The 25,929-nt window shown below is 37.6% G+C and overlaps 1 protein-coding gene across 2 annotated transcripts in view; it reads left to right on the top strand.

The window, feature by feature from the left end:
* Positions 1-25,929, top strand: part of CSDE1 (cold shock domain containing E1) — a 37,128-nt gene that overhangs the window by 10,138 nt on the left and 1,061 nt on the right. Inside the window, exons 3-19 of one of the 2 annotated variants that reach the window (XM_037500675.2) lie at positions 4,934-5,132; positions 6,254-6,363; positions 6,755-6,847; positions 7,471-7,568; positions 11,111-11,192; positions 11,516-11,644; positions 11,750-11,875; positions 12,473-12,685; positions 14,489-14,629; positions 14,972-15,136; positions 17,252-17,359; positions 17,945-18,120; positions 18,943-19,055; positions 20,363-20,482; positions 22,630-22,808; positions 24,508-24,671; positions 25,442-25,574. In XM_037500675.2, coding sequence (XP_037356572.1) covers positions 4,934-5,132; positions 6,254-6,363; positions 6,755-6,847; positions 7,471-7,568; positions 11,111-11,192; positions 11,516-11,644; positions 11,750-11,875; positions 12,473-12,685; positions 14,489-14,629; positions 14,972-15,136; positions 17,252-17,359; positions 17,945-18,120; positions 18,943-19,055; positions 20,363-20,482; positions 22,630-22,808; positions 24,508-24,671; positions 25,442-25,574 — 2,349 coding nt within the window. The remainder of the gene's footprint in view (positions 1-4,933; positions 5,133-6,253; positions 6,364-6,754; positions 6,848-7,470; positions 7,569-11,110; positions 11,193-11,515; positions 11,645-11,749; positions 11,876-12,472; positions 12,686-14,488; positions 14,630-14,971; positions 15,137-17,251; positions 17,360-17,944; positions 18,121-18,942; positions 19,056-20,362; positions 20,483-22,629; positions 22,809-24,507; positions 24,672-25,441; positions 25,575-25,929) is intronic. The other variant, XM_037500676.2, reaches the window with a different exon arrangement.

Below are 25,929 nucleotides of genomic sequence, written 5' to 3'. Positions count from 1 at the left end.
TTTAGCTCTGTACTCTTAAAACATCTCCTAAGTACTTTCTCATCCATGAGCATTAAATTAGACTTTTCTGTTTTTTTGATACAATTGAAATTGTACCATAAATGTGTCATGTATTGTAGCACATTTCATACTTGCATTCTCTCTAGTGACTGTATAGCATAAGTTACTGCAACTTCTCCAGCGTTAGACGAGCATTTCCAGAAATTCGTTATTATTAAAACATTTCAGTGAATCTATTTGTAAATAAAGTCTTGTCCATTTCACATTTCCCCAGGATTTTTCTGCAGTGAAATAACTAAGGAAAATACCTCCACATTTTGTTGCTAAACTGCATTTCAGAAAGGTTACAACAGTTTACAACCATAAAAGTATATGAGCGCGTTATTCTTAGTCTACTTTCTAGATGGATTTTAATCTTTTGTCTTTGGTAGTTTGATAAGTGAATTATTTGCTTTATATACATTTTTGTTGCCAAATTGAAGGGTTTTTCTATGTTTTGTGTTTAATTTTTTGAACACTGTGTGTACTATTTAATCATCTTCAAGGCTGACTTTGTTTATATAATGTATTTCATCAATTCAACAAATAAGTGTCATAATGTGTCAAGCACTTTTTCTAGACTCTAGGAATTTAGCTTTGAGTAAAAGTCCCTGTATGCATGGAGTTTATATTTTGGTAGTTTAATTCTTAACGATTTGCTTAAATTCTTTAATAATACACTGATACAATTTTATTTGCTACTCCCCTCCTTAGATAATAAGTATAAAAGCTTGTACTTTTTGTATAATCAAATATCAGTCCTTTCCCTAGCAGTTTTTTCTTTTAATCTTAACCTAGGATATTCTCATTCCAAAAATTTTATGAATATACAGCTTTTTATTTATTTATTTTTGCATAGAAGAACTGGGGTGCAGACCAGAGGTATTGGGAGGGGGGTGAGAGGATTCACCAGAGACAAAGTGGGGAACAGAACAGGCGGATTGACTGAAATACACTGCTGAGGAGAGCAGAGGACGAGTCAGGAGAGTCTGCTGCTCCATGTGGGTTGCTCCCTGGCCAGCCGGGGATCCAACTTGTGCCACAGTGGCTGCGGATAGCTTCATAGGTTGCATCTTAACCCCTTGCACCACCAGGGAGGCCCAGCTTTCTATTACTTAATTGCATTTCTACTTTAATGCAATGGTTCTGTTTTTACGTGAACTTCCATTCTTTTTTAGTGATACTTTAAAGTGTCTTGGTGATGCTGTTTAAGAAGTTATTCACAATGTCATAGAAATATAGTTTAAATAAATAATTAGGAATTCTTCAAAGGGAAAGGTATTAACATTCATTTTCTCTAAAGTTGCTTGAGTGACTTCTTTTTCCCTGTTTAAAAAAAATCCAAATGGCTAAAGGCTAGAGAAAAAAATTAAGTTAGGAAAGATTCTAGAGGGCAAAACGTCTTTTTCAGTTCTATTTTGATGTGCACTTAAGAGATGAGATGAGAATCAATAGCAGTACCAATCACCTAAATTCCAGCACCCTTTTTAGGGAAACTAAAGTCTTTCTAGGAAATTATAGCTCTAATCCCTTCTGATACTGGTTTATTTTCCCTTAAAATGAGAAAAAAAAGAATCTTACCTCCTACCTGTAAGAATGTGTGATAGGGGCCTCCCCGGTGGTGCAGCGGTTGAGCGCTGGGTTGCGAAGCTGCCCGCGGCCTCTGCGGCACCGGTTCGATCCCCGGCTGCTCCCTGCCACCAGAGGAGGGTCCCACGTGGTGCGCAGACCTCTCCTGCCGCCCGCTGCTCCCCTCAGCAGTGTACTTTGGTCCTTCTGCCTGCTCTGCTCCCCGCTCTGGTTCTGGTGAATTCTCTCACCCTCCCGTGCTTCTGACTGTACCAGTGCATGTATAAACAAAATAAACAAACAAACAAATAAATAAAACATGCCTCTATAAAAAAAAAAAAAAAAAAGAATGTGTGATAGGACTAGTCTTGAGAATGTGGTTTTTGCAGCTTCCTAGCCTATATATCACAACTCATTGTGTTCTTACTTGAAGGACTAGTGGCTGAGCATGAAGGAAATATAACTTGAAACTCATAATCTAAGTCAGTGATCAAAGCAAGTGATTATGAAGTTAATTTCATAATTAACAAACATAATTTCATAATGTTTGTCAGTAGAAGCTTCTATAGTCAACAATATGTGTTCATATGACTGCATTGTAAAATGTGGTCGTGCAAATAGAGCACAAAAATGAAATAAGCAATACTATAAAGATAGCATGGATTAGTATCTGAGGGACAGCTTACTTATAGTGAATTTTGTTATTTGTGTGGTCTGTGTCGTAGTCTTGATCTTAAGTTTTGGCAGACTTGTTGGATCTTATTAGATGGTCACTAACTTCCTAAAGGGGAGGTTAAAGAACTAGGATTTAGAAGTATCAACTTTCATACTCTTCATCTGTGATCACCTTATTCACAGGAATCTTTTAACCATTTGTCTATCTGTGAGACAGTTTAGTTAAACTGGATAGTTAGATTTGTGGGTCCACTTCATTGGGACAGTGTAAATAACACGCTAAAAACAAATGAAGTATAGCTTCACTACTAACTCTTGTGGAGTTTTCCACTCTTATTTTAGAATACATGAGTAATCTATGAGCCATGAGTATTTCTAAAAGCTAGTATTTGTCAGAGTAAAGATTTTATGTATATAATGCATATATATTATATATATAAGAAAGTTTAATGTTTTCTTCCTTAAATCCATTAAATACTCTTTTGTTCCCTACTTTAGAGAGACAAGTAATTGAGAATATTGGATTCTGTTTAAAGTTGTGGGATATGTAGAGGAAACTGGGCTGAATTACCTCACTAGCAGCCACCAAAGAGTGTCCTTATGGTATTTTCAAAATTATAAATATTATGGATAGGGATTATATTAGGGCTTTTAGAAGTACATTTTGGTTTCATCTTTTAAGTTAATGCCATTATCTATTTGTCCATAGTATTCTGATTAAAATTGTATCTTGCTAAAGTAACCTAATGGTAAATTTATAAAGATGTAGATTGACTGTCAAATGTGTATAAATTGTTATTGATTATAGTTGTAAACATTGTGCTATGTTATCACAGCTGTTTGAGAATGGAGAACGTTTTTACTGTGTCATCAGATCCTCATCCCCCTCCTGCAGCCCCTCCTTCTCTTTCTTTACCTTTATCTTCATCTTCTACCTCATCTGGGACTAAAAAACAAAAGCGGACCCCCACATATCAGAGATCTGTAAGTCAGGGAAGCAGTCATGCCAGCTTATTTTGCTTTGTTTTAAGAGCATGGTGTGGGAAGGCAACTTTGATTGACATAACCTGTAGATTTACTTTCTAACTTCCCTAAGCATTTCTCTTCACGTTGGCTCTTGAGAGATAAGTTTAGTAGGTCAGGACCTTGCTACTTAAAGTGTGTCCAAGAATCAAAAGCTTTAGTATCACTTTGGGAGCTTGTTAGAAAATCTCAAACCCCTGCCCACACTGAATCAAGATAATGTGTTTTAACTAGATTGCCAGGTAACTTTTAGTTTAAGTGCGAGGTATAGTCCGGCTTATAGAGGTAATAGGCCTTTCTAATTTTAATCCTCTACCATTTGACTTTGGCAAGTCATTTAACCTCTCTGTATCTGTTTCCTCATTGGTTATATGGGCGTATTGCTTTTGGGGGGGGGTGATTTGCAAAAAATTAATACATGTCAAACACAAAACTCTAGAATTAGAATTTAACTACTGCAGGTGTGATGACTTAAATTTGCTGGATTTGACCATCCTACACATTAACTACTCATACTTGAGTTTATTTTCCTACAAATTTGTTTTTTTCCCCTAATGAAAACAGTTTTTATTGATGCCCACATTGCATTTAAACAAAAGTGCTTCTAAATCAAATTTTTAATGAAAAGGTCTAAAAATAGTTGTAAAGATATGGATATGTTGCTCCAGGATAAAATGTATAAGGTTGCTCCAGGATAAAATGTATAAGGCATAAGTAATCAGATTACAGACCTAAATTTTGCTAGGGATTTTTTTTCAGTTTTGTGCTTCACTTAATAAAATAATTTGTTTTTATATATTTCTCAAACATGATAAAATGAAATATCCGTGTGATGGACAGTGTTTGATGAGCTAAAGAGCTTACATTCCATTACATTTAAGTAGATAATATGAAAATGTTTTATCTGATTACAGAAACAGGACAGTAGTAAGAGATTTCTCATTGTATTTGAAACACAGGTGAAGAATTCTTTAAATGTATCTATGAAATGATTGAACATTTTTTAAAATAAGTAGCATTTGCTTTCTTGGAGTTTTGTCTTAAACTCTTGGGTTCTATTTTGGGTTCTATTGAAGGCCCTAAGCATGCCTAACTCTGATATTTTCTAGTTTGAAGTAAGTGTTGCATCAAAAGTTTTACTGTGTTAATCTCTACTAACCTAACTGTGTGCCTTCAAGATGCATGGCTTATCAAATAGTTACAAGGTTTCTGTAATTTTGAGTTTTAGTAGGTGTTAAATATCATAGAGTCTTGGATGTTTAGGTTGCCATCTCTTAAATATTACTTTTGTTCTAAAATTGTTGTTTTAGTAATTTAAAGTTACATGAAGGCAGCTTTAACTTAGTTACTTTACCTTAATAGTAAACTCTAGAAAATGGTAAGTGAAAATTCTACCATAAGTGGGAGCAGTTCCCCCAAAGAATTGAAATTATTTCCTCTGAAATGTTTTATTAGGTAAATTAACATTTCAGTAATAAAAACACATCATCTTCTCCTTACTTATTACATTTTTTTTTTTTTTTTGCTTTTTATAGTAAAGAATTAGTGATTTATTAATCAGACCTAGTATGTTGTGGAGATAATGTACATATCTGTATATATTGAGTTCTTTTTCTTTTCAAAACAGATGAGCTTTGATCCAAACCTTCTCCACAACAATGGACACAATGGGTACCCCAATGGTACTTCAGCAGCACTGCGTGAAACTGGGGTTATTGAAAAACTGCTAACCTCTTATGGATTTATTCAGTGTTCAGAACGTCAAGCTAGACTTTTCTTCCACTGTTCACAGTATAATGGCAACCTGCAGGACTTAAAAGTAGGAGGTAATCTGTCCATTCTCCCTTTTTAAAAAGTAATCACAAATTTCTCTTCCATATCAACATGCTTATGAGAATGTTCATAGTTTGACCTATTAACCTGCAGGATAAAATGTATAAGGTAATCGGTTGGGTTTTTTATTTTTTTAAGTAATCACAAGGTTCTTTTGCATAGCAGCTTATTTTTGAGAGTTATAGTTTGGTTTTTAAATTGTACCAATTATTGAAGTGTGTCTGTATAATCCTGATTGCTATTGTGGTGTTATCTGAGAGGTAAAAGACTGATGAAAGGATATCTGGAAATTTTTTTTTTTTTTCGTAGATACTTGAATGATTTTTATTCCCCTTATACTATTTAGCTACGTATGAGATTTTTAAGTCTATGAAAATATTAAGCTTAGGTAATGGTATTTTACCAGGTACTATTTCTAGTAATGCCTGGGGAAAAAAAACTTCAATGGTCACCAGCTTGGACTATATGAAAATTTATCTTGGTTGACACTGTAGAAATTACTTTCAATTATGAATATGTCTTATTAAAGGTCTGAAGTTTCAAGGTCTCCATACACTTTTTTTTTTTTTTTTTTTTTTAATTTAAAGCACTGTTTGAGAAAAAAAAGTTAAACAGTAAGCATGAGTATTTGGTGTACCAAATACTCTAAGGCCTAAGAGCATTGTTTTTATTTGTCCTATTTTTTGGAAGTGAGGAAACAGGTTACAGAGAGGTTAAGAAGAAGAAAAAACTTGCCAAAGGTGGTTGTTCTTATATTGCCTCATTTACGGTATGTGTAAATGTCACGAAAACGAAGGTTAAGATATGGCTGTCTTAGGCTTAAGCACTGGTTGTGACATGTTAGTGTGTATCAGAATTTCCTGGAAAGCTTGTTAAAACACAGATTGCTGTATCCAAGCCTCAGAGTTTGTCTTTGTATATTTCTAAAGTGGGGGCCAACAATTTGCATTTCTACTAAGCTCCCAGATGATGATACTGCTGCTGCTCCATCCAGGGACTGCACTTTTGAGAAGTACTGATCTAAGGCAATTCAAATGCTACGTTAAGTTTAGCTTGAAAGTGAGATACCATTTTGCCAAAATTAGTCCAACAAAGAACACTTTCTTTATTTTAGATGATGTTGAATTTGAAGTATCATCTGACCGGCGGACTGGGAAACCCATTGCTGTTAAACTGGTGAAGATAAAAACAGAAATCCTCCCTGAAGAACGAATTAATGGACAAGTTAGTGACTTTAATGCTTTGTGTTTTCTTAGGGCCCTGCATTTGCATATCTTTCACATCAGAAAGGGAAGATTCTCCCCATCTCCTCAGTTTGCACGCAAGAGAGCTGTAGTATATAAAGATTACTATTTTAAAAGTATATCAGAAGCACTGGCATTTCTTGACCTAAATAAAAATGTGGTCAAGATATTTTTACATATAACCCTAAGCCTAGACTTGCAGTCAGTTTGTGTACTGTAAGTTTGAAACTTGGCAGCATGACATCCTCTTGTGGATCATATTAAAATGCATCCCTATGTATAGTATAGAGGATATTAAAATTCAGTTTATATTGCACAGTGCTACTCCTGAAATGATTAGCAATGGAAATTTTTTTTTTTTTGACTGGTAGGTTGTGTGCGCTGTTCCTCACAACTTAGAGAGTAAATCTCCAGCTGCCCCGGGTCAGAGTCCAACAGGGAGTGTATGCTACGAACGTAATGGGGTAAACTTGTGTATTTTTCTTAAACCTTTGCCTGATCCACCATGTGATCTATAAGCGTACTTTAAAATTCAGAATAGAAAACGTAAGCTGCAGTTGATAAAAATCAGTTTTAAATTTGATTTCTAAGAAACTTTGAGTGCAGCATAATCAAAAAAAAGGAAAAAATCCATAGGACTTCCAAGTGTCTTAGCTTACCCAAGTGTGACCTTAGTTAGAACATTAAGGTAAAATGCTCCTTTTGCTCACTTTTTTGGGGGTTGTGGGCAGGGGGATCCTTTTTCTGGTTCTTTTTAAGCACTAACTCCAGCCTTTTTGTTTGGAATGCCTTATATAAAAATTGGTGGGTTTTTTTTTGAAATGTAACTACAGTCTCTGGGCAAATGCTTCCACGTGTGTAAGCTTTTTGAAGTTGGATTGCTGCTCAGCTGTGGGCTCACAGAAGTCATCAGCATCATGGAGGGAAAGTGTGTGTTTTATGAATTAAACAGCCTACTTGTCATAAAACATTTAATTTTAAGAAATTTGGCTAAAAATACCAGTTTGAGGTATTTAAGTAAGTAAATCACAGTATACAGTGAACAAGCATCCTGCCAATATAATAATAATAACTTGTTAATTCACAGGAAGTGTTTTATCTGACTTACACCCCTGAAGATGTTGAAGGGAACGTTCAGCTGGAAACTGGAGATAAAATAAACTTTGTAATTGATAACAATAAACAGTAAGTTCTTTTTTCCCTCATCTTTGTCATTTTTTTTTAAATAAGACATTTAAAGCAAGTTAAAAGTCTTAACTTACAAATTTGGGTGATCTTTTAATCTACTCATTAGTAATTTTCATAATCTTTTAAACTGTTCAAAGTATTTGCAAGTCTGTCCTGTGGTAGAAACGATGTAGGGTGTCAGAAATGGGAAACAAGATAATTAAAATAGGCAGAACTTTTAAGGCACTGTCCTAGAGGTCAGTGAAGATTTTGTGAAAACAGTAGTGCTTGAAGTAAACATTGAGGAGAGGGTGTGTGTCATTAGGAAATTGAGAAAAAATTAGCATTCTGGGCATAGGAAGTAATCATTTGGGGGAGATGGCTGAAATTTAACTTGTTGAATTGCCTAAGTCCAAAGTAAGGTGAGGTTTGAGCTTTATCCCATGGTCATCGGAATCTTTGAAGGATTGTAAATGGAGTGTGTTTGCTATAGATTGTTGAATGTAGTAGTGATGGTAGATTTTTGGATCATGAGAGATGCTCTAAACTAGACACAGGGATATGAGAGTTAATATGAGAAAGGTGAGGGCCCAGTAAAGATAGGCAAAGGTGGTCAGGTGGAGAAGTCCAGTCACATTGAGAAAATAAGATCATTGAGTTTAACAAATAGAGGTATGTATTGGATTTAAAGAAAGGACAGTCCTACAGATCATGTTTCTGGCTTGGACTGCTAGGTAGATGAATGATACCTTTAACTAGAATAGGGAGATAATAGGAAAAGGTATTAAAGGTTGGAAAAAATTACACTTTTATTTTGTAATTTGAGTTTGAGGTGTCTGTGGGTATAGCTGGGTGGAGATCTGAATATGTCAGTACATGTATAGATCTGAGATAGGCTAGTTATAGGCAAGAGAATACAGTTCTGAGATTCATCAGTATAAACAGTTAAGGATAATAGAGTGATGAAAATCCCAGGGATAATTGTTTTTTTTTTTTTTTTTTTTTTTTTTAAAGATTTATTTTTTTTTATTTTTATTTATACATGCACTGGGTATAGTCAGAAGCGCGGGAGGGTGAGAGAATTCACCAGAGCCAGAGCGGGGAGCAGAGCAGGCAGAAGGACCGAAGCACACTGCTGAGGGGAGCAGCGGGCGGTAGGAGAGGTCTGCGCGCCATGTGGGACCCTCCTCCGGTGGCCGGGGAGCAGCCGGGGATCGAACTGGCGCTGCAGAGGCTGCGGGCAGCTTCGCAACCCAGCGCTCAACCGCTGAGCCACTGGGGAGGCCCCTGTTTTTATTTTTGATTAGATGAGATGAGTAAAGAAGTAAAACACAGACTATGGAGAAAGTGATAATGTATTTTTTTAAAGATTGATTTATGTATGCATGCAAGAGCTGGGGTACAGGCCAGAGGTGTGGGGAGTGAGAGGATTCACCAGAGACAGAGCAGGGAACAGAACAGGCAGATTGACCAAGTACACTGCTGAGGGGAGCAGCGGGCGAGTCAGGAGAGGTCTGTTGCGCCATGTGAGTAGCTCCCTGGCTGGCTGGGGATCAAATTCATACTGCAGAGGCTGTGGATTGCTTCATAGGTTGTATCTTAACCCCTTGTGCCACCAGGGAGGCCTGATAATGTATTTTCAACTGTATAAGGGGAAAAAAGATTCCAAGAGCATGTGCCAACTTAATATCTTTGAGCCTTGACTCTTGTAAGACTAGAAGAAATCAGACTTGAGTTCTGAGTATGGGTTTTAGTAATTCCAGTATGAAGACCTGACTTTAATCTCAGATAGGAAACAAGCAAGGCTTAAGTTTGAGGAGCAGGGTCATGAGGAGAGGGGTTATTCTTTATTAAATTCTTGTATGAGCCACCACTTGTATTAAACACTGTGGTGTTAATCCTCAAAGCAGCCTCACCTAGTGAATATCAATTGTAAAATACCGTTTATTCTCACAAAATAGCCTAAAATTGTGTAACATTTAAGTAGAAGTCACTTAAATTTCAATGTGGCTCTATAATCTTTTCACTACAATAAGATTTATTTATGCATACAAGAACTGGAGCACAGGCCAGAGGCGTGGGGGTGAGAGGACTTACCAGAGACAAAGTGGGGAACAGAATAGCAGATTTACTGAAACACATTGCCGAGGGGAGCAGCAGGAGAGCCAGGAGAGGTCCGCCACACCATGTGGGTAGCTCCCTGGCCGGGGACTGAACCCGTGCTGCGCAGCTGCGGAGACCTTCACAGGCTGCGTCTCCACCCCTTGTACTACCAGGGAGGCCCCAAGTCTGTAAAATTTTTAATAAAAAGCATGGTCACATTACAGTTTGTCCATGTGGTATTAAGGAAAATAATTGCTTGATGTACAACTCTCCTTAAAACTACTACTACACCAACAAATAGTATTGTGTCTTTTCTAGTGAGTACCATCTTAAAAACAAAGTCAAATTTACATTGCAGTTCAAAGATAGACACAGTATATAGTAGCATGCAATATCTCTGGTTTTAATGAAAGTGAATGTCATTGTTTTTTAAAATATAGCAAATTTCTCTTATGATCACTGCATTTACTTAATTTTTATGGCCATTTAATTAGTAATAATGATAAGCTACTAAGTTTAGCACTTATTGCAAATAGGGGCCATCTCTTATCTCTATCCCCAATTTATTTGCTGTATACATAATACCTATTCAAATGTTTATTCACCAAAAGACTTTTCTAAACCTTGAGTATTCCCCAACTTTGGTTGTATCCAATTTGTGGCTTTATTTATTTATTTTTTTTAAAGATTGATTTATTTATACAAGAACCGGGGTACAGGCCAGATACACGGGAGGGTGAGAGGATTCACCAGAGACAGATTGGGGAACAGAACAGGCAGACTGACGAAATACACTGCTGAGGGGAGCAGCAGGTGCGACAGGAGAGGTCTGCGCGCCATGTGGGACTCTCACAGGCCGGCCAGGATTGAACCGGCACTGCAGAGACTGCTGACAACTTCACAGCGCAGCGCTCAACCGCCTGCGCCACCAGGGCGGTTGAATGTTGCGTGCCCTTAAAAATATTTTAGCAGTCCAAGAGAAAAGTTATACATGTGTAACCAATTTAGAAGACAGGGGAATTTGAGCAAAAGTCTTTTGCATATAAAGCCATATGAGGGCCTCCCTGGTGGCGCAAGGGGTTAAGACACTACCTATGAAGCTATCCACAGCCCCTGCAGCACAAGTTCGATCCCCCTCCAGGGAGCCACCCATATGGTACAGCAGACCTCTCCTGACTTGCCCGTGGCTCACCTCAGCAGTGTATTTCAGTAGATCTGCCTGTTCTGCTCCCCATTCTGTCTCTGGTGAATCCTCTCACCCCCACATCTCTGGCCTGTACCCCAGTTCTTATATGCATAAATAAATAAATCTTTTTAAAAAGGATAATATTGATAAATTCTTGAAGCTCCAGAAAACTAGTATTTCTCTCTTAACTCAGCAGTATCTAACCAAGCCAATGCACTTTTTTTTTTTTTTACCACCCCCCCCCCCACCCCTGCCCGATTATTTTTTGTAGTACTGGTGCTGTAAGTGCTCGTAACATTATGCTGTTGAAAAAGAAACAAGCCCGCTGTCAGGGAGTAGTTTGTGCCATGAAGGTAAGTATCATTAAATATGAGAAATTTGGGGTTTTTCCTTGACTATTTTAAGTCTTACACTTCAAACCCTGACTTTCGTTTTTCATTCTTCCCTTAAAAATAGTTCCAATATTTCCCTGTTAAACTCCAAATTAAAATTTCTAAGTTACTTAAATTGATTTTCTTTAAAATGGGCCATTTCACTGATACATACTTTACCAAATATATTGCCCCCACCAAAGTACAATTTTATGAGAATTGTTGCAAATTGCCATAAATTGTACAGTGAATAATACTTAATGTTCAGGGTTTTTTGTTGTTGTTTGTTTGTTTTTTGGCTTTAGGAGGCGTTTGGCTTTATTGAAAGAGGTGATGTTGTAAAAGAGATATTCTTTCACTATAGTGAATTTAAAGGTGACTTAGAAGCCTTACAGCCTGGAGATGACGTAGAATTCACAATCAAGGACAGAAATGTAAGCTGGTTGACTGACTTATGTTTGGCCTTTTAAGAATCAACAGTGAATTACATTTGTAGGAAACACTTAAAAAATTTCCCCTTACACGCCCTTCTGACTTAGGGTAAAGAAGTTGCAACGGATGTCAGACTATTGCCTCAAGGAACAGTCATCTTTGAAGACATCAGCATTGAACATTTTGAAGGAACTGTAACCAAAGTTATCCCCAAAGTACCCAGTAAAAACCAGGTAAACAGTCGTTCTCATGAGTTGTCTTTTGCCTCGTTAGTAATATACCAATATGGTGTGGTTTGCAGAAGTTTTACTCCATTTGATTAATGTAATTATGTTATACTAGAACAATGAAATATTTAATGTGTACAATTAAAGGAGAAATCACTGATTAATGCATCCATGAATTTTTAAAAAATTGGATGGTGATATAGAAGATATAGAACTAAAAATGCTAGTAAAATTGGACAAACCACGTTGACTGCCATTCGGGTGTGTATTTCTCTCATGTGTTCCTTTGGTGGGGATGTGTGGAGATGAGTGCAGTGGTGTCATTGCTAAGGATATGTAAAACATAGAAAAGTGAATTTTTACCTCTTAAATATATCTCAATATATGAGCGGTGCAGGATTAAGCAGTGTTGTGACTTAATGGTTGTATTGTGTCACCATAGAATGTGCAGCTTTCAAATTGGACTTTATGATGCCAACCCCATTTTTTCCTTCAGGGAAATGTCTTTTTATAAATAACATGGGCTTGCTGTGCATTCTTCATGTTTGAATTAGAACTAAGAAGGGGAGAAATACTCAGCTAAAAGTTTTTCCTTCTCATCAGAATGACCCATTGCCAGGACGCATCAAAGTTGACTTTGTGATTCCTAAAGAACTTCCCTTTGGAGACAAAGATACGAAATCCAAGGTGACCCTGCTGGAAGGAGACCATGTTAGGTTTAATATTTCAACAGACCGACGTGACAAATTAGAACGAGCAACCAACATAGAAGTTCTATCAAATACATTTCAGTTCACTAATGAAGCCAGAGAAATGGTAAGTGCTGGATATTAGATTTGAGGGTGGGGAGTCGATATTGACTATAAGTTTGTAAAACTGTATTGAAAATTCTTTTACGTTGACGACAGTATTGGGCATTTACCTTTGAACACAAACATTTCCGCATTCCACTTTGGCATCTAATTCTGCTAGTTACCTTGATAAAGATGTGGAAGTTTTAGAATGAAAAACTAAACAGGATAATTTCTGAGGTCTTTTGAGAATTAGCGAGTCTCTGATCCTTAAATATGAACACTTAGAAGATTCAAGTTCATCTTGTATCCAAAATAGATTGTCCCAAACTTTTTCCCTAAGATGTTTCAGTAGCCTCAAGTTTAAAAGGTTTTGTTTCTTTTATTTTACATTAGAATTTTGCTTATACCAGAATTGTTTTTCAAACATTTTATAAGCTGGGTTTTTTTACACGTAAGCTTTCTCAGGTGTAATTTATATATAGTTCTGTTTGGGCCCATAACATTTACAGTATATCTCAGCTTAAGATTTTTTTAACCTTTGCCTTATGGAGTACTGATTTTGTTTGGCGCTTGATTTGTTCTTTTAACTTAATAAATTTGGAGATCCAAATGTGTGATTTTTTTTTTTTTAAAGATTTATTTATGCATACAAGAACTGGGGTGTGGGCCAGAGTTGCGGAGGGGTGAGAGGATTCATCAGAGACAGAGTGGGGAACACAACAGGCAGACTGACTGAAATACACTGCTGAGGGGAACAGCGGGAGAGTCAAGAGAGGTCTGCTACGCCATGTGGGTAGCTTCCTGGCTGGCCGGGGATCAAACTCGTGCTGCAGAGGGTGCAGGATGCTTCATAGTGCTGCGTTTTAACATCTTGTGCCACCAGAGAGGCCCCAAATGTGTGATTTTAAAAATTTAAATTTCTCGCGCTGGATCTGTTTTGTTTGACAATATGAAATGCATTTTGGAGTAGCTTGACTACTATCAGTATTTAGCAAAGATTGTCAGAAATATTGTTTGGGCCATATTCAAAACTGCTTTTAAAATAATCTTTGCACTGTGGCAATGCAAGGTATGTCATTGATAGATTGATAATTTTATTTCAGTGAACACTTGCCATGTGCCAGCAACTATGCAGTCATTGGAAGATTGATAATGCTTTTGTTTCAGTAAATATCTGAATACCTACTATTTGCCAGTTACTCTGGATATAATGCCTTCACAGAACTGATAATTTAGTGAGGTAGGGCTAGAGGGATGAGGAAACAATTTTCTCACTAAAATACTCTTCTAACCTAAATTGAAATTTCTCCTTGTTTGCAAACTCACCTCAGATTTTTAGATACACTAGTAATGCCTTCATTAAGGTATCTGGATTATTGGTCTGTAGAGTTTTGAAACTTCTGGAAGGTTGCTAGTGTTACTGACAGCTCATTTGAAATTCTATTTTTTTTTTTTTTTTTTCACTTACTGTGTGCTTTGGACAAATTGTTTAACGCCTCTGTCTTAATTTCCTTGTCTTTTAAAAGAGGATACTACTACCAGGTTTGCAGAATTGAGAATGAAGTGAAAGAACATTGTGTATATGTGTTTATAGTACCATAAAACTTTTCCTAATCCATCTTGGCATCTCTGGGGTCTCAGACAATTGCTTAGAGGGTAATTTACTTTTGTCTAAAGCAGTGACTTCATATTTGCTAGAAAAATTAAAGTTTTGATAGAGAATTCAGGTCATTAATAGAATCCAATGAATTTAACTTGATGCTTTCAAACTTACTGTTGTCTTGACAAGCTTCACAGCCAGTGAAAATATTTATTTTACTTTCAGGGTGTGATTGCTGCCATGAGAGATGGTTTTGGTTTCATCAAGTGTGTGGATCGTGATGCTCGTATGTTCTTCCACTTCAGTGAAATTCTGGATGGAAACCAGCTCCATATTGCAGATGAGGTCGAATTTACTGTGGTTCCTGTGAGTAGTTCTTGAAAAAGTATTGGAAGGGATGGGGCAGGGGGAGGCCGAAACAATCATAAACTAAAAATCAAAATCAACAGGCAGCTATAAATTGGAGACATTCCGCAGGGGAGGAGGAGGGGGAAGAATCAAAATGGGTGGGAAGAGCACAAGGGACTGTGATGATGGTGAGTTGGTGGTGGGCATTCCACGGGGATTACGCCAGAGAGAAGAAGGCATACATTGTACAAGAACGATTTAAAATATATATATAATTTTTAAAAAATTAATTTAAAAAAGTATTGGGATTTCTTAATGTTTTTTTTTAGTTTTCAAGTTATTTTTGTTCATCATTTGTAGGATATGCTTTCTGCCCAAAGAAATCATGCTATTAGGATTAAAAAACTTGCAAAGGGCACGGTCTCATTCCATTCACATTCGGATCATCGTTTTCTGGGCACTGTAGAAAAAGAAGCCACTTTTTCCAATCCTAAAACCACTAGCCCAAATAAAGGCAAAGAAAAGGTAAGTTACACATGATCAAAAAATTTTTGAAGCTCTTTCTCTCAATGTTTAAAGGGCAGTTAATGCTCACACAATGACATAATAAAGGAGTTGCCCTTTCAGAATTCCCTGTGATATTAATCATGAACTAATGTAAAGCAAAATCTTTTATCCTCAGCATTGACATTTAAGACCGGATAATTCTTTCCTTTGGGTTGGGGTGGGGTAGGTGTTCTGCCCATTGCAGGAGGGTTTAGCAGCATCCCTGCCTTTTGCCCATTGGAGGTCAGTATCCCTCTTCCTCTACCCCCAACCCCCTACACCTACGTGACAGCCAAAAGTGTCTGCAGATAATGCCGTGTGTCTCAGTACCCCTAGATGAGAACAGCTCATCTGAAATGATAGTAATTAGCTCTTGAACAATGTGGTGGGTAGGGAGAGTGAGAGCACTGACCCTGAGCTGTGGAAAACTGAGTGCAACTTTAGTCAGCCCTGCATGTCCATGTATAAAGCGGACCCGCACAGTTTAAGCTAGTATTGCTCAAGGGTTAATTGGATTTGTCTTCCAATCAGTTTAAAAACTGTGCAGCTTTGGGTAGAAATAGTTCACTCATTCGGGGCCTCCCTTGTGGTGCAAGGGATTAATAAGCAACTTATGAAGCTATCCTCAGCCTCTGCAGCAGGAGTTCAATCCCCAGCTGGCCAGGGAACAACCCACATGGTGCAGCAGGCCTCTCCTGACTCACCTGCTGCTCCCCTCCACAGTGTGTTTCAGTCAGTCTGCCTGTTCTGCTACCCACTCTCTCTGGTGAATCCTCTGACCTCCCACACCTCTGGCCTGTACCCCAGTTCTAGTATGCATAAATAAATCTTTTTTAAAAAAAAAATAGTTCACTCATTCGAACTCCACTTACTGAAAAATTCACTGAGTGGGAAATAAAAAGATGTCTAAGATGGCTTCTGCTCTCAATTCATACAGAATATGTAAATGTTTTTATGAAAGGTCAACAAGCAAGCGCTGTCAAAAGTTCTACATTGGTGGGATCTGGGGGTAGTTTCGCTATTCACCTTCAATAGGTGAATATAAATGAGAGAAAGAACATTCCTCATAAAATATAGGTACAGATGAGAAAAATTAAGGATTTCTTTACAAAGCAGTAAGTGGTTAGACAGAGGGTAAGTTTGTGTTTTGTTGTTTTTGTGGCAGTGAATTGGGGGAACCTTGGTATGTTTTCTGTTGATTGTATAGCCATGGTCAAGTTTAACCTCCTCAGAGTAGCAATTTGTAAGATGAGGAATAAGGGTAATTGGAAATGGTTTTATTATAACATTAAATTTGATACTACAAAGCACCTAACATTGTCTTTTAAATTGTACATGTTCAGTGGATATTGTATAGCAGTAATAGGAGTATGAATGAAATGAATTGGTTTGAAATACACAGTAGTTGGTAGGGTGTTCTAGACTTTAGGAGTCATCTAGATTAGGGATGTGGGTATTAATTTCATACAATACTTGAAACCATTACAACAGTACATTATATAGTTACTATGCAATGTCATGGTTTACTGTAAAATTCTGTATATATAACCCAAAATTTGTTACACATTTGAAGAACTAATCTTTCTGGTATTTGTCACCAATTTAAGTGTTATTGTCAAAACATTGGAATATCATGGATTAATCCTCTGAGTAGCAGATGCTCTAAACTGCTAGATCTTGTAGAAAATTAAAATTTTCATGTATTGGTTAGTATATACATTATGTATGAAATAAGGGAGATACAAGAAAGGCAATACAGAAGCTACAGAATTTCCACCGGATTAAAGATAAATGCCCAGTTTGATTTCTGTTGGCTTTAAAAATTACACAATGGGCGTGTTATTTATTTTCAATAAACTTTCCTCTCAACTGCAAGAATTAGGTTCTTACAACTAAAAGTCTCAATTACAACAGATGGAACCTGCCCTAGGTAAGGCAAGACCTCCTCTCCCATATAAATAAAGTCTGTTACAGTTGGAGAACCCTGGAATAGGAATTTTCTACAGCTGTGCCAAGGCTCAAGGGTCTGCAAGGAGAGTACCTACTTACATTGCTTTTTGTTCTTTTCTTTGTGTGCTGCCTATATCTCTTTAGGAGGCTGAGGATGGCGTTATTGCTTATGATGATTGTGGGGTGAAATTGACTATTGCTTTTCAAGCCAAGGATGTGGAAGGATCTACTTCTCCTCAAATAGGAGATAAGGCAAGATAATTTTATTTATTTGAGAGAGGGAGGGTTAAAAGTTGTCATCTTAATCATGAATACTGCAAAATGATTTCTTCACATTTTACCAAGTTACTACAATTTGTGTTTATAGGTTTTAGTATATGAACATCCTCCTGTTTAAAATGAAGCCATTTATTCAATACAAGAAGTCTAGCAAATTCTTTGTTAAAGATTTTTGAGAACTGAGCATTTAAATATTAGCTATGTCTAAAACAATTAGATAAAATTAACATTGGGTAAAAAAAAAATTTTTAAGTCATTGAAATGTTATCAATAACAGAGACCTCACATTGCTGTTAGTTTTACTTCCACTTAGTGTATCTGTTTTTCTGATAGCCCTCCTTTAGAGAAAATTAAGAGATTCTTCCAGGAATCTACACTGGAAAACAAACTTGGATCCTTTAATGAAAAGTGGAATGATACATACAAATGTTAGTTTTGGTGAAAATTATTTCATTAGAGTATTTGCAAAGGATATTTGGAGTGGAAAATGTGGTCTAGTCAGAATTAGGCATGGTGTGAACATGCCGTGGTATTAATGAGCATCCTTATTTGTTACAGGTTGAATTTAGTATTAGTGACAAACAGAGGCCTGGTCAGCAGATTGCAACTTGTGTGCGGCTTTTAGGTCGTAATTCCAACTCAAAGAGGCTCTTGGGTTATGTGGCAACTCTGAAGGATAATTTTGGATTTATTGAAACAGCCAATCATGATAAGGAAATCTTTTTCCATTACAGGTGAGGAATACCTTTTAGGAAATAAGAGCTTACTTTTGATTGTTTATTTTCAGAATTAAAACATTTTCTATTGGGTGATGATATTATTTGAATCCCAAATTTCATTTTGTAAAATTCATGACAATACATAAATGAAAATTGCTCATCCATTTCCATGTAGAGAACATGAAGTCACGGGAAATAGAAGGACCTACAGGACCTACAGCTGCTTTGAATGTTAGATAGGCAACTTCCCACTTTAGTAAAAGTGGGAAGAGAGTTACCAGAGAGTGGTCCATTTGGTTTTGTAATAGAGCATAATGGTTGAGTACATGACCTCTCAGAACCAAACAGTTCAGATTTGAACTCATTTTAAACTTGAATCCAGCTCTGCCACTCACTGCATATGTAACTTACTAAATGAAATGAACCTCCTGGTATCTTAGTTTCATTATCTTGAAGCTTAGGATAATGATACCTCCTTATAGGGTGGAGGTATTATTAAGCAAGCACACCTTGAATGTTGCTATAGAAGAAATAAAGGGACCTCCCTGGTGGCACCAAGGGGTCAAGTCTCAGCACTACCAAGCTGTCGGCACCACTGCAGCACAAGTTCAATCCCTGGCCAGGGAGCTAACCAATGTGGTGCAGCAGACCTCTCCTGTCTCACCTGCTGCTCCCCACTGTCTCTGGTGAATCCCTCTCATCCCCCACACCTCTGGCCTATGTACCCATTCTCTTGTTTCCATAAATATTGAAAAAAAAAAAAAAAAAGAATAAAGGCTATTTACTACTGTTGATGTTCATGGTAATTGCTTATTCAAATATTTTCTTTCCCCTTAGTGAATTCTCTGGTGATGTTGATAGCCTGGAACTGGGAGACATGGTTGAGTACAGTTTGTCCAAAGGCAAAGGCAACAAAGTCAGTGCTGAAAAGGTGAACAAAACACACTCAGGTAATGAATTATGACTTGATCCAGCCTGTCTTTTGCAGGGAGATGGGGGATAGAAATGGAGAGGAGAAAAAAAAACTTTTTTCCTAAGTAATTCTTAAGGTGTGAGACTCTCCACACTTGATTGGCAGCATCTTCCTCTTTGTCAAAAATATGAGTTCTCTCTCTCTCTCTCTCTCTCTCTCTCTCTCTCTCTCTCTCTCACACACACACACACACACACACACACACCACCCCCCACTAAAACTAAGGATCATCTATTTTTAACAAATCCTTCAGGTGATACTGATGTGCACTGAAATTTAGGAGGCAAGGTCACAGATTTGCTTTATTTTTAATGCAATATCTTTTAAAAAATACATAACCTTTCAGATATAAATCTCTATGGGGCAGGAGAGAAAGGCATTACCCTTGAAGATTTCTATTTGAGAAAAATTAGTCTAAATGTGAAAAGTAATGGGAACTTTAAAAAAATTGTTGCTATTTAGGAACTCTGACTTTCATAGGCCCATCAGTAAACTCTCCAAGTAACACTTTATCTTGGAGAGACCTAGAGAAGTGACAGCCAGGAACATTCATTTCAATTCAGTAAATTGCTAGGTGCAAGCTAAGTTTTAGATACCAGGGCTACAGCAGTGAAGAAATCAAGCAGTTCTCTATCTTCATTGAGTTTATTTTTTAGTGGACAATATAGACAAACAAGATGAGCAAAATATTGTGAGTAGTATTTTTAAAAGGCAGTTAATACATATTCTTAAGATAATTCAGGGACGTATCTAAGTATTGGGGTTGCCATTTTAGAGACCAGAGAAAGCCTCATGAACAAGGTGGTATTTGGGGGGAGGCTCCCTGGTGGCCTAGGGGTTGGGTCTCAGTGCTGTCACCGCTAGGGCCTGAGTTCCATCTCCAGCCAGGGAGCTGACCCACATGGCACAGCAGACCTTTATCAACCACTGCTCCCCTTAGCAGTGTACTTTTGTAATATCTGCCTGTTCTGTTCCCCACTCTGTCTCTGGAATCCTCTCACCCCCACACCTCTGGCCTATACCCCAGTTCTACAAAAAAAAGGGGGGTGGTATCTGGTCACCTAGCTAGAAAAGCTGAAGAGAATAAGACATGTTTTAAATATGAATAGTTGTTACTTCCTGAAATAAATTTGTTTTAATGGTAGTTTAGAAATATATCAGGAATAGCCAGCAACCAACCAACCCTGTATTAACATATGTCCTAATAACTTGCTTTTATTCCTCCTGTAGTCTAGGGTTTAACTAGAACTGTTGATGAGAGGTATACATGCTTGTGTTTTTTAGTGAATGGCATTACTGAGGAAGCTGATCCCACCATCTACTCTGGTAAAGTCATTCGCCCCTTAAGGAGTGTTGATCCAACACAGACTGAGTACCAAGGAATGATTGAGATCGTGGAGGAAGGTAAGAGCATCACTTTAGATTGTTTGGTCTTCTTTTTACCTTTAGATTGCTTGTTGCATTTCTTTTGAGAGTCCTTAAAAAATAAATTAAAAGCAACTCTTCCCAAACCCCACTTCCATGTTTGCTTTTTACATCCCTTACATATCAGGTAAGCCTGGGTTTATGCTGTGAACAAATCACTGCTCTGTGAGCTTAGCACTGATAGATTAACAAACCACTCTTTAATGTATCATTTTTCCTTCCTGTAAAAGCTTCTTACTATGTTTCTTAATAACTAGGGTTCAGTGGAAGTCCTGCTACTTGTCTCCTGACCAATGCTACCTGTATTTTTCACTTCCTGCTTTTTCCCGCCATCTTGAATAATTCCCTGAGTCCTATTGCTACCCCCTCCCCTCAATAAGTACCACCAGAATGACCAATTTTGTGTGTAGAGTAAGTTGGCAGTAGAAACGGAAGGCATGGGTACTGGATCACTGGCATAGCAGAGTTACCATAAAGATGGATTGATGAGGGTTTGAACATACAATCGAAGATGATAGCTTGCTTACAGAGAGAAATCTTGTGTAGGAATCAGAGACAACATAAAGTCATTTGAGGAAAAAAAAGAAAATCTTGGTAACATGTTCCTTTACCACAGGAGATTCGTGGGGATTTGTGTTACATAGAAACATTGCTGCCACATACACACCTTCAAACATGACTTGACTTTGTTTATACCTAAACTAATGCCAAGCCGCCCGGCCACTCCCACCCACCCACCTGCCTTAGGAAAAGAGCCATGGGGTATGGGCTGTTAACTTGTAACTTACAGGGGAATAGCAGTTACCTTTCCTCCTCTCTGACATGGATTTTCTACCTCTTTCCTCTAACTCCTAGCCGTTTAACTCAAACTAGTAATTAGATATAGTCCAAAGATTTTGTGGAAAAGGGTAACTTCTGAAATGCACAAGCCTGATTTTTTTTTGCTAGAACTACACGAGTCACATTTCCCCCACTTAGTGAGGAAAACAGTTCTTTTATTTAGGAATGCAACTGTTAAATCAATATTAGGCCATGGGTTTTGCAGTTCTAGATCTAGACTTCAAATTACTTAAATCTTCCTTGCTGCATTTCCTTCATCTTTAACATATGGCTACTGTCTTCAACCTCAAAAGATATATAAAGATTAGATATGAATCAGTATAAGTTTAGTAAATGGTGGTTATTAATGCCTCTACATTAGACTTAATGTCTGGTTCTTCAGTGTGATTTGCTTGCTGGTAATGTCTCCTGTGTTTTGTTCGTGTATGTTTGTAAAGAAAACCTTCCCTTAACCCTGTGGTCATCAAGAAAATGATTTAAGTATTTTCCATTCTGAAGCTTTCACTTTGTGTTGATTGATGCAGTAGATTCACCATCCAGGCATCAGTGTCAACTGATAAGCAACTATCAGCCTGCACTGACTTCCAACCAACATTTTACTTGAGGACAGAGGTCAGCAAATATGTTGGCTGGATTTTTGTAGATACAGTTTTATTGAAAAACAGCCACAGCCATTTATTTACATACATTTTTTGGTTGCTTTCTCACTATAATAGTTGTGACATAGACAGTATGATGTACAGACCTAAAATGTTTGGCCCCTAAGGAAAAAGTGTGCTGAACCTGATCTAGAAAAAAAGGTGCCTATTTGAGAGAGCCACAGTCAAAATAAAGGAGGTGGCATTCCAAAGAAATTCATTTATATTGTTTTCACCTATGCCTGGCATATTTAATGCACAATTAGAGTCAGAAATATTTTTGACTGGCTCATATTGTGAATTTAGGAAGAAGACAATCCAGTGGATCAGAGCAGCCAACCCATAGTGCTTTAAATGCCAGAATATTTACATAGTGAGATTGTGAGTAATAATTATTTTTAAATTCGTAAGTGTGGTTTAAAACTTAATAGCTGGTAAGGTGATAATGTTCTACAAATTCTTATTTGTTTTCATGGTAGTATTTAACATTCATGATTTTATTGAATCTTTAAAATTGAAACTCTTAGGTTTCAAAAAGACTTAGGGAATAGAATCCATTTTTTGCAGCTTACTATTTTATTGGATCTGTCAGCAGAGGAATATTGTGAAATACTAGCTCTTAGACTTTATACCTATTTCTCCCTACAGGAGATATGAAAGGTGAAGTCTATCCATTTGGCATAGTTGGGATGGCCAACAAAGGGGATTGCCTGCAGAAAGGAGAGAGTGTCAAGTTTCAATTGTGTGTCCTGGGCCAAAATGCACAGACTATGGCCTATAACATCACACCCCTGCGTAGGGCCACAGTGGAGTGTGTGAAAGATCAGGTAAGTAGTAGTGTTTCTGGATCTGAATGTGATTCTATTGGTTTGATAATTGAATACTAGCCAAAATTTAAAATTTTTCAACCAAAATGAAACCATTAACATTCAGTCATTTGGGCTTTCATTTCTACTTTACTTTTCTCAGTGGTTTGAGATAGCATATAAAAATTTGAAGACCATTACCAGAGGGGGCCTCCCTGGTGGCTTACCGGTCAGGGCTATCACTGCTATCACTGCTGAGGCCAGAATTCCATCCCCAGCCAGGGAGCTAACCCACATATGCTGCATCAGACCTCTCCTGTCTCCCCACTTCTCTTCTCAGCAGTGGGTATTTCAGTAGATCCTCCTGTTTTGCTTCCCACTTCCTGTTCTGCTTCCCACTCTGTCTCTGAATCCTCTCACCCCCTGCAACTCTGGTCTACACCCCAGTTCTTCTATGCTTAAATCAATTCATCTTTAAAATTAAAAAAAGTCAGAAAAGAAAAAAAATGGCTATTAGCAGAAAGAAAGAGTGGTATTAATAGTTGACATTATATAATGAAGAAAAGTTTTGGCGTGAGACTTTCAGACTAGAAAGACTATAAGGCTTTTTTTTTTTTTCACTTTAGGTCAGTGTTTATTTGCAGATCACACAGAAACTGTGTGTAGAAGGATTCATAAAATAAGCTTAGGGCAAACAAAACTACTGGTAGGGAGATCTCAGGGAAATTTTTATGAATTCTCAGGATATTTTCAACAGCAGTGCCATGAACATTTTTTATTTTTTTTTTTTAAATATTTATTTATGCATACAAGAACTGGGGTGCAGATCAGAGATGCAGAGGGTGAGGGGACTCACCAGAGACAGAGTGAGGACTAGAACAAGCAGATGTACTGAAATACACTGCTGAGGGGAGCAGCGAGCAAGACAGGAGAGGTCTGATGCGCTGTGTGGGTCACCTCCCTTGCTGGGGATTGAACTCACGCTGCAGTGGCTGCAGATAGCTTCATAGTGCTATGTCTCAACCCCCTACGACACCAGGGAGGCCCCTGTACATTTTTTTAATGGCCTTTGTAATGCTCTAATACAACTTAATTATCCTAGAAGGGGTCAAAATTAAATGTTTAAGTAACAGCTCCCTAATGGCTTTGCTTAATTCCAAAACTCAGTTCATATAATATATGAAAGCATAAAGCAACCTTTCTTTGTTTCGGTGAAGCTTTGGCCTGGATTTAAAATACGTTTTTTGGGCCTCCCTGGTGGCGCAAAGGGTTAAGCACCGCACTGTGAAGCAATCTGCAGCTTCTGCAGCACGAGTTCAATCCCCGGCCAGGGAGCAACCCACATGGCACAGCAGACCTCTCTGACTCACCTGCTGCTCCCCTCAGCAGTGTACTTCAGTCTGCCTGTTCTGTTCCCCACTCTGTCTCTGGTGAATCCTCTCACCCCCCGCATCTCTGGCCTGTACCCCAGCTCTTGTATGCATAAATAAATAAATCTTTAAAAAAATAATAAAATAAAATACATTTTTTTCCTTGATCTGACTAAGTTTTACAGACCTATCAGCTGTTATGTTATAGGATACGGAGTATCAGTATTAATATCATGTCTTATAAACCCCTTCCAGCTAGGGTCAGGCATTGTGCTTCATTTAAAGTAAGGTGTTTTTTTCCCCCTAGGTTGCATCTCTTTCTTAGCTTTTGTTTTGTTTTATGTTTTTAGTTTGGCTTCATTAACTATGAAGTTGGAGATAGCAAGAAGCTCTTTTTCCATGTGAAAGAAGTGCAAGATGGCATTGAGCTACAGGCAGGAGATGAGGTGGAATTCTCAGTGATTCTTAATCAGCGCACTGGCAAGTGCAGCGCTTGCAATGTTTGGCGAGTCTGGTGAGTGTTGCTGGATTAGTAATCACCCTGAACTATTTAACTTTCTCTAATCTCTATCACATTTCTTCACTTTTCCACTACTTTTTCTTTTAAATCTTCTGCCACATCTGATTATTTCTTGACACTATTAGCGTTTTTTTTTTTTTTTTTTTTTAGCTTTAGTTTTCATTGCCTAAACTTTAGTCTCATATATGTGAACCAATGAAACATTATTAGGTACTTACTATATAATAAGTATAGAAAGGTTATGTATTTCTCTTTTTTTGAAGAGGGTTTTTTTTTTTTTCTGTTTAGGGTTTTCTTCCATTTAACCCATCTTCTAGGTTTCATGGTTAAAATTCTAATTCTAGCTTAGTTCTGACTTTTGAGTGATTTTATTTTTTAATTTCAACATTGTTAACCATGAGAGGAACTGGAAATCCCTGGAAACATTTCTTCACATTTAACTTTTCTGAGTATTTTTCGTATCTGCTATGTGTCTGTAGAACTGGACTTTCTGGCTACAGAACAGTCTTAGGGATAACCCTCCCCCATTGATTTTTTTTTCCATTTTCCTATGATAGTAAACTTTGAGTTGGGAATAAAATCATAAACAAACTTGTCTGTCCTGTCTTGCTGGCTGGCTAGATGAGGCAAGACTTCCCCACACACAAACACCCCCCCTCATTAAAAGTGAGTCATTTGGGCAGTTATGTAGAAAACACTCCTTGGCAAGTACTTGCTTTCTTCCACCAAGTGTTGCTCCTTTTCACCTTTTGACTTTGTTACAGTGAGGGCCCCAAGGCTGTTGCAGCGCCACGACCTGATAGGTTGGTCAATCGCTTGAAGAACATCACTCTGGATGATGCCAGTGCTCCGCGCCTAATGGTTCTTCGTCAACCAAGGGGACCAGATAACTCAATGGTATGGGGTCATGTAAGGTTTAAGCGTCCAACTGACAGACCAGCATAACTCAGAGAGCTCAGTGAAGCAAGGAGCTTTGGTATTGTTGTAAGTGGTGAAGATGTCCCACACATATTTGGTTCAACCTCTAATAAAATGGTTGCTCACAATAAGTACATTTCTTCTAGCAGCTTTCCTACCTGCCTGTGACTATATAGGTACCTCTTTTTCTTTCTCCATTTCCTAATAAACCTGTCCTTTAAAAATGTAAAAAAAAAAAAAAAAAAAGTACATTTCTTGGTTTTCTTGATACTTTGAGCATAGTGTATGTAGATAATGGATTGTGAGGGATAACATAGACTTCCTCCTTTAGGAA

This window comes from Talpa occidentalis, unplaced genomic scaffold (genome assembly GCF_014898055.3).
Source record: "Talpa occidentalis isolate TD23 unplaced genomic scaffold, MPIMG_talOcc4v2.1 talOcc4.9, whole genome shotgun sequence".
In the NCBI taxonomy this organism is placed as follows: domain Eukaryota; kingdom Metazoa; phylum Chordata; class Mammalia; order Eulipotyphla; family Talpidae; genus Talpa; species Talpa occidentalis.
This window is presented reverse-complemented; position numbering and strand designations above follow the sequence as displayed.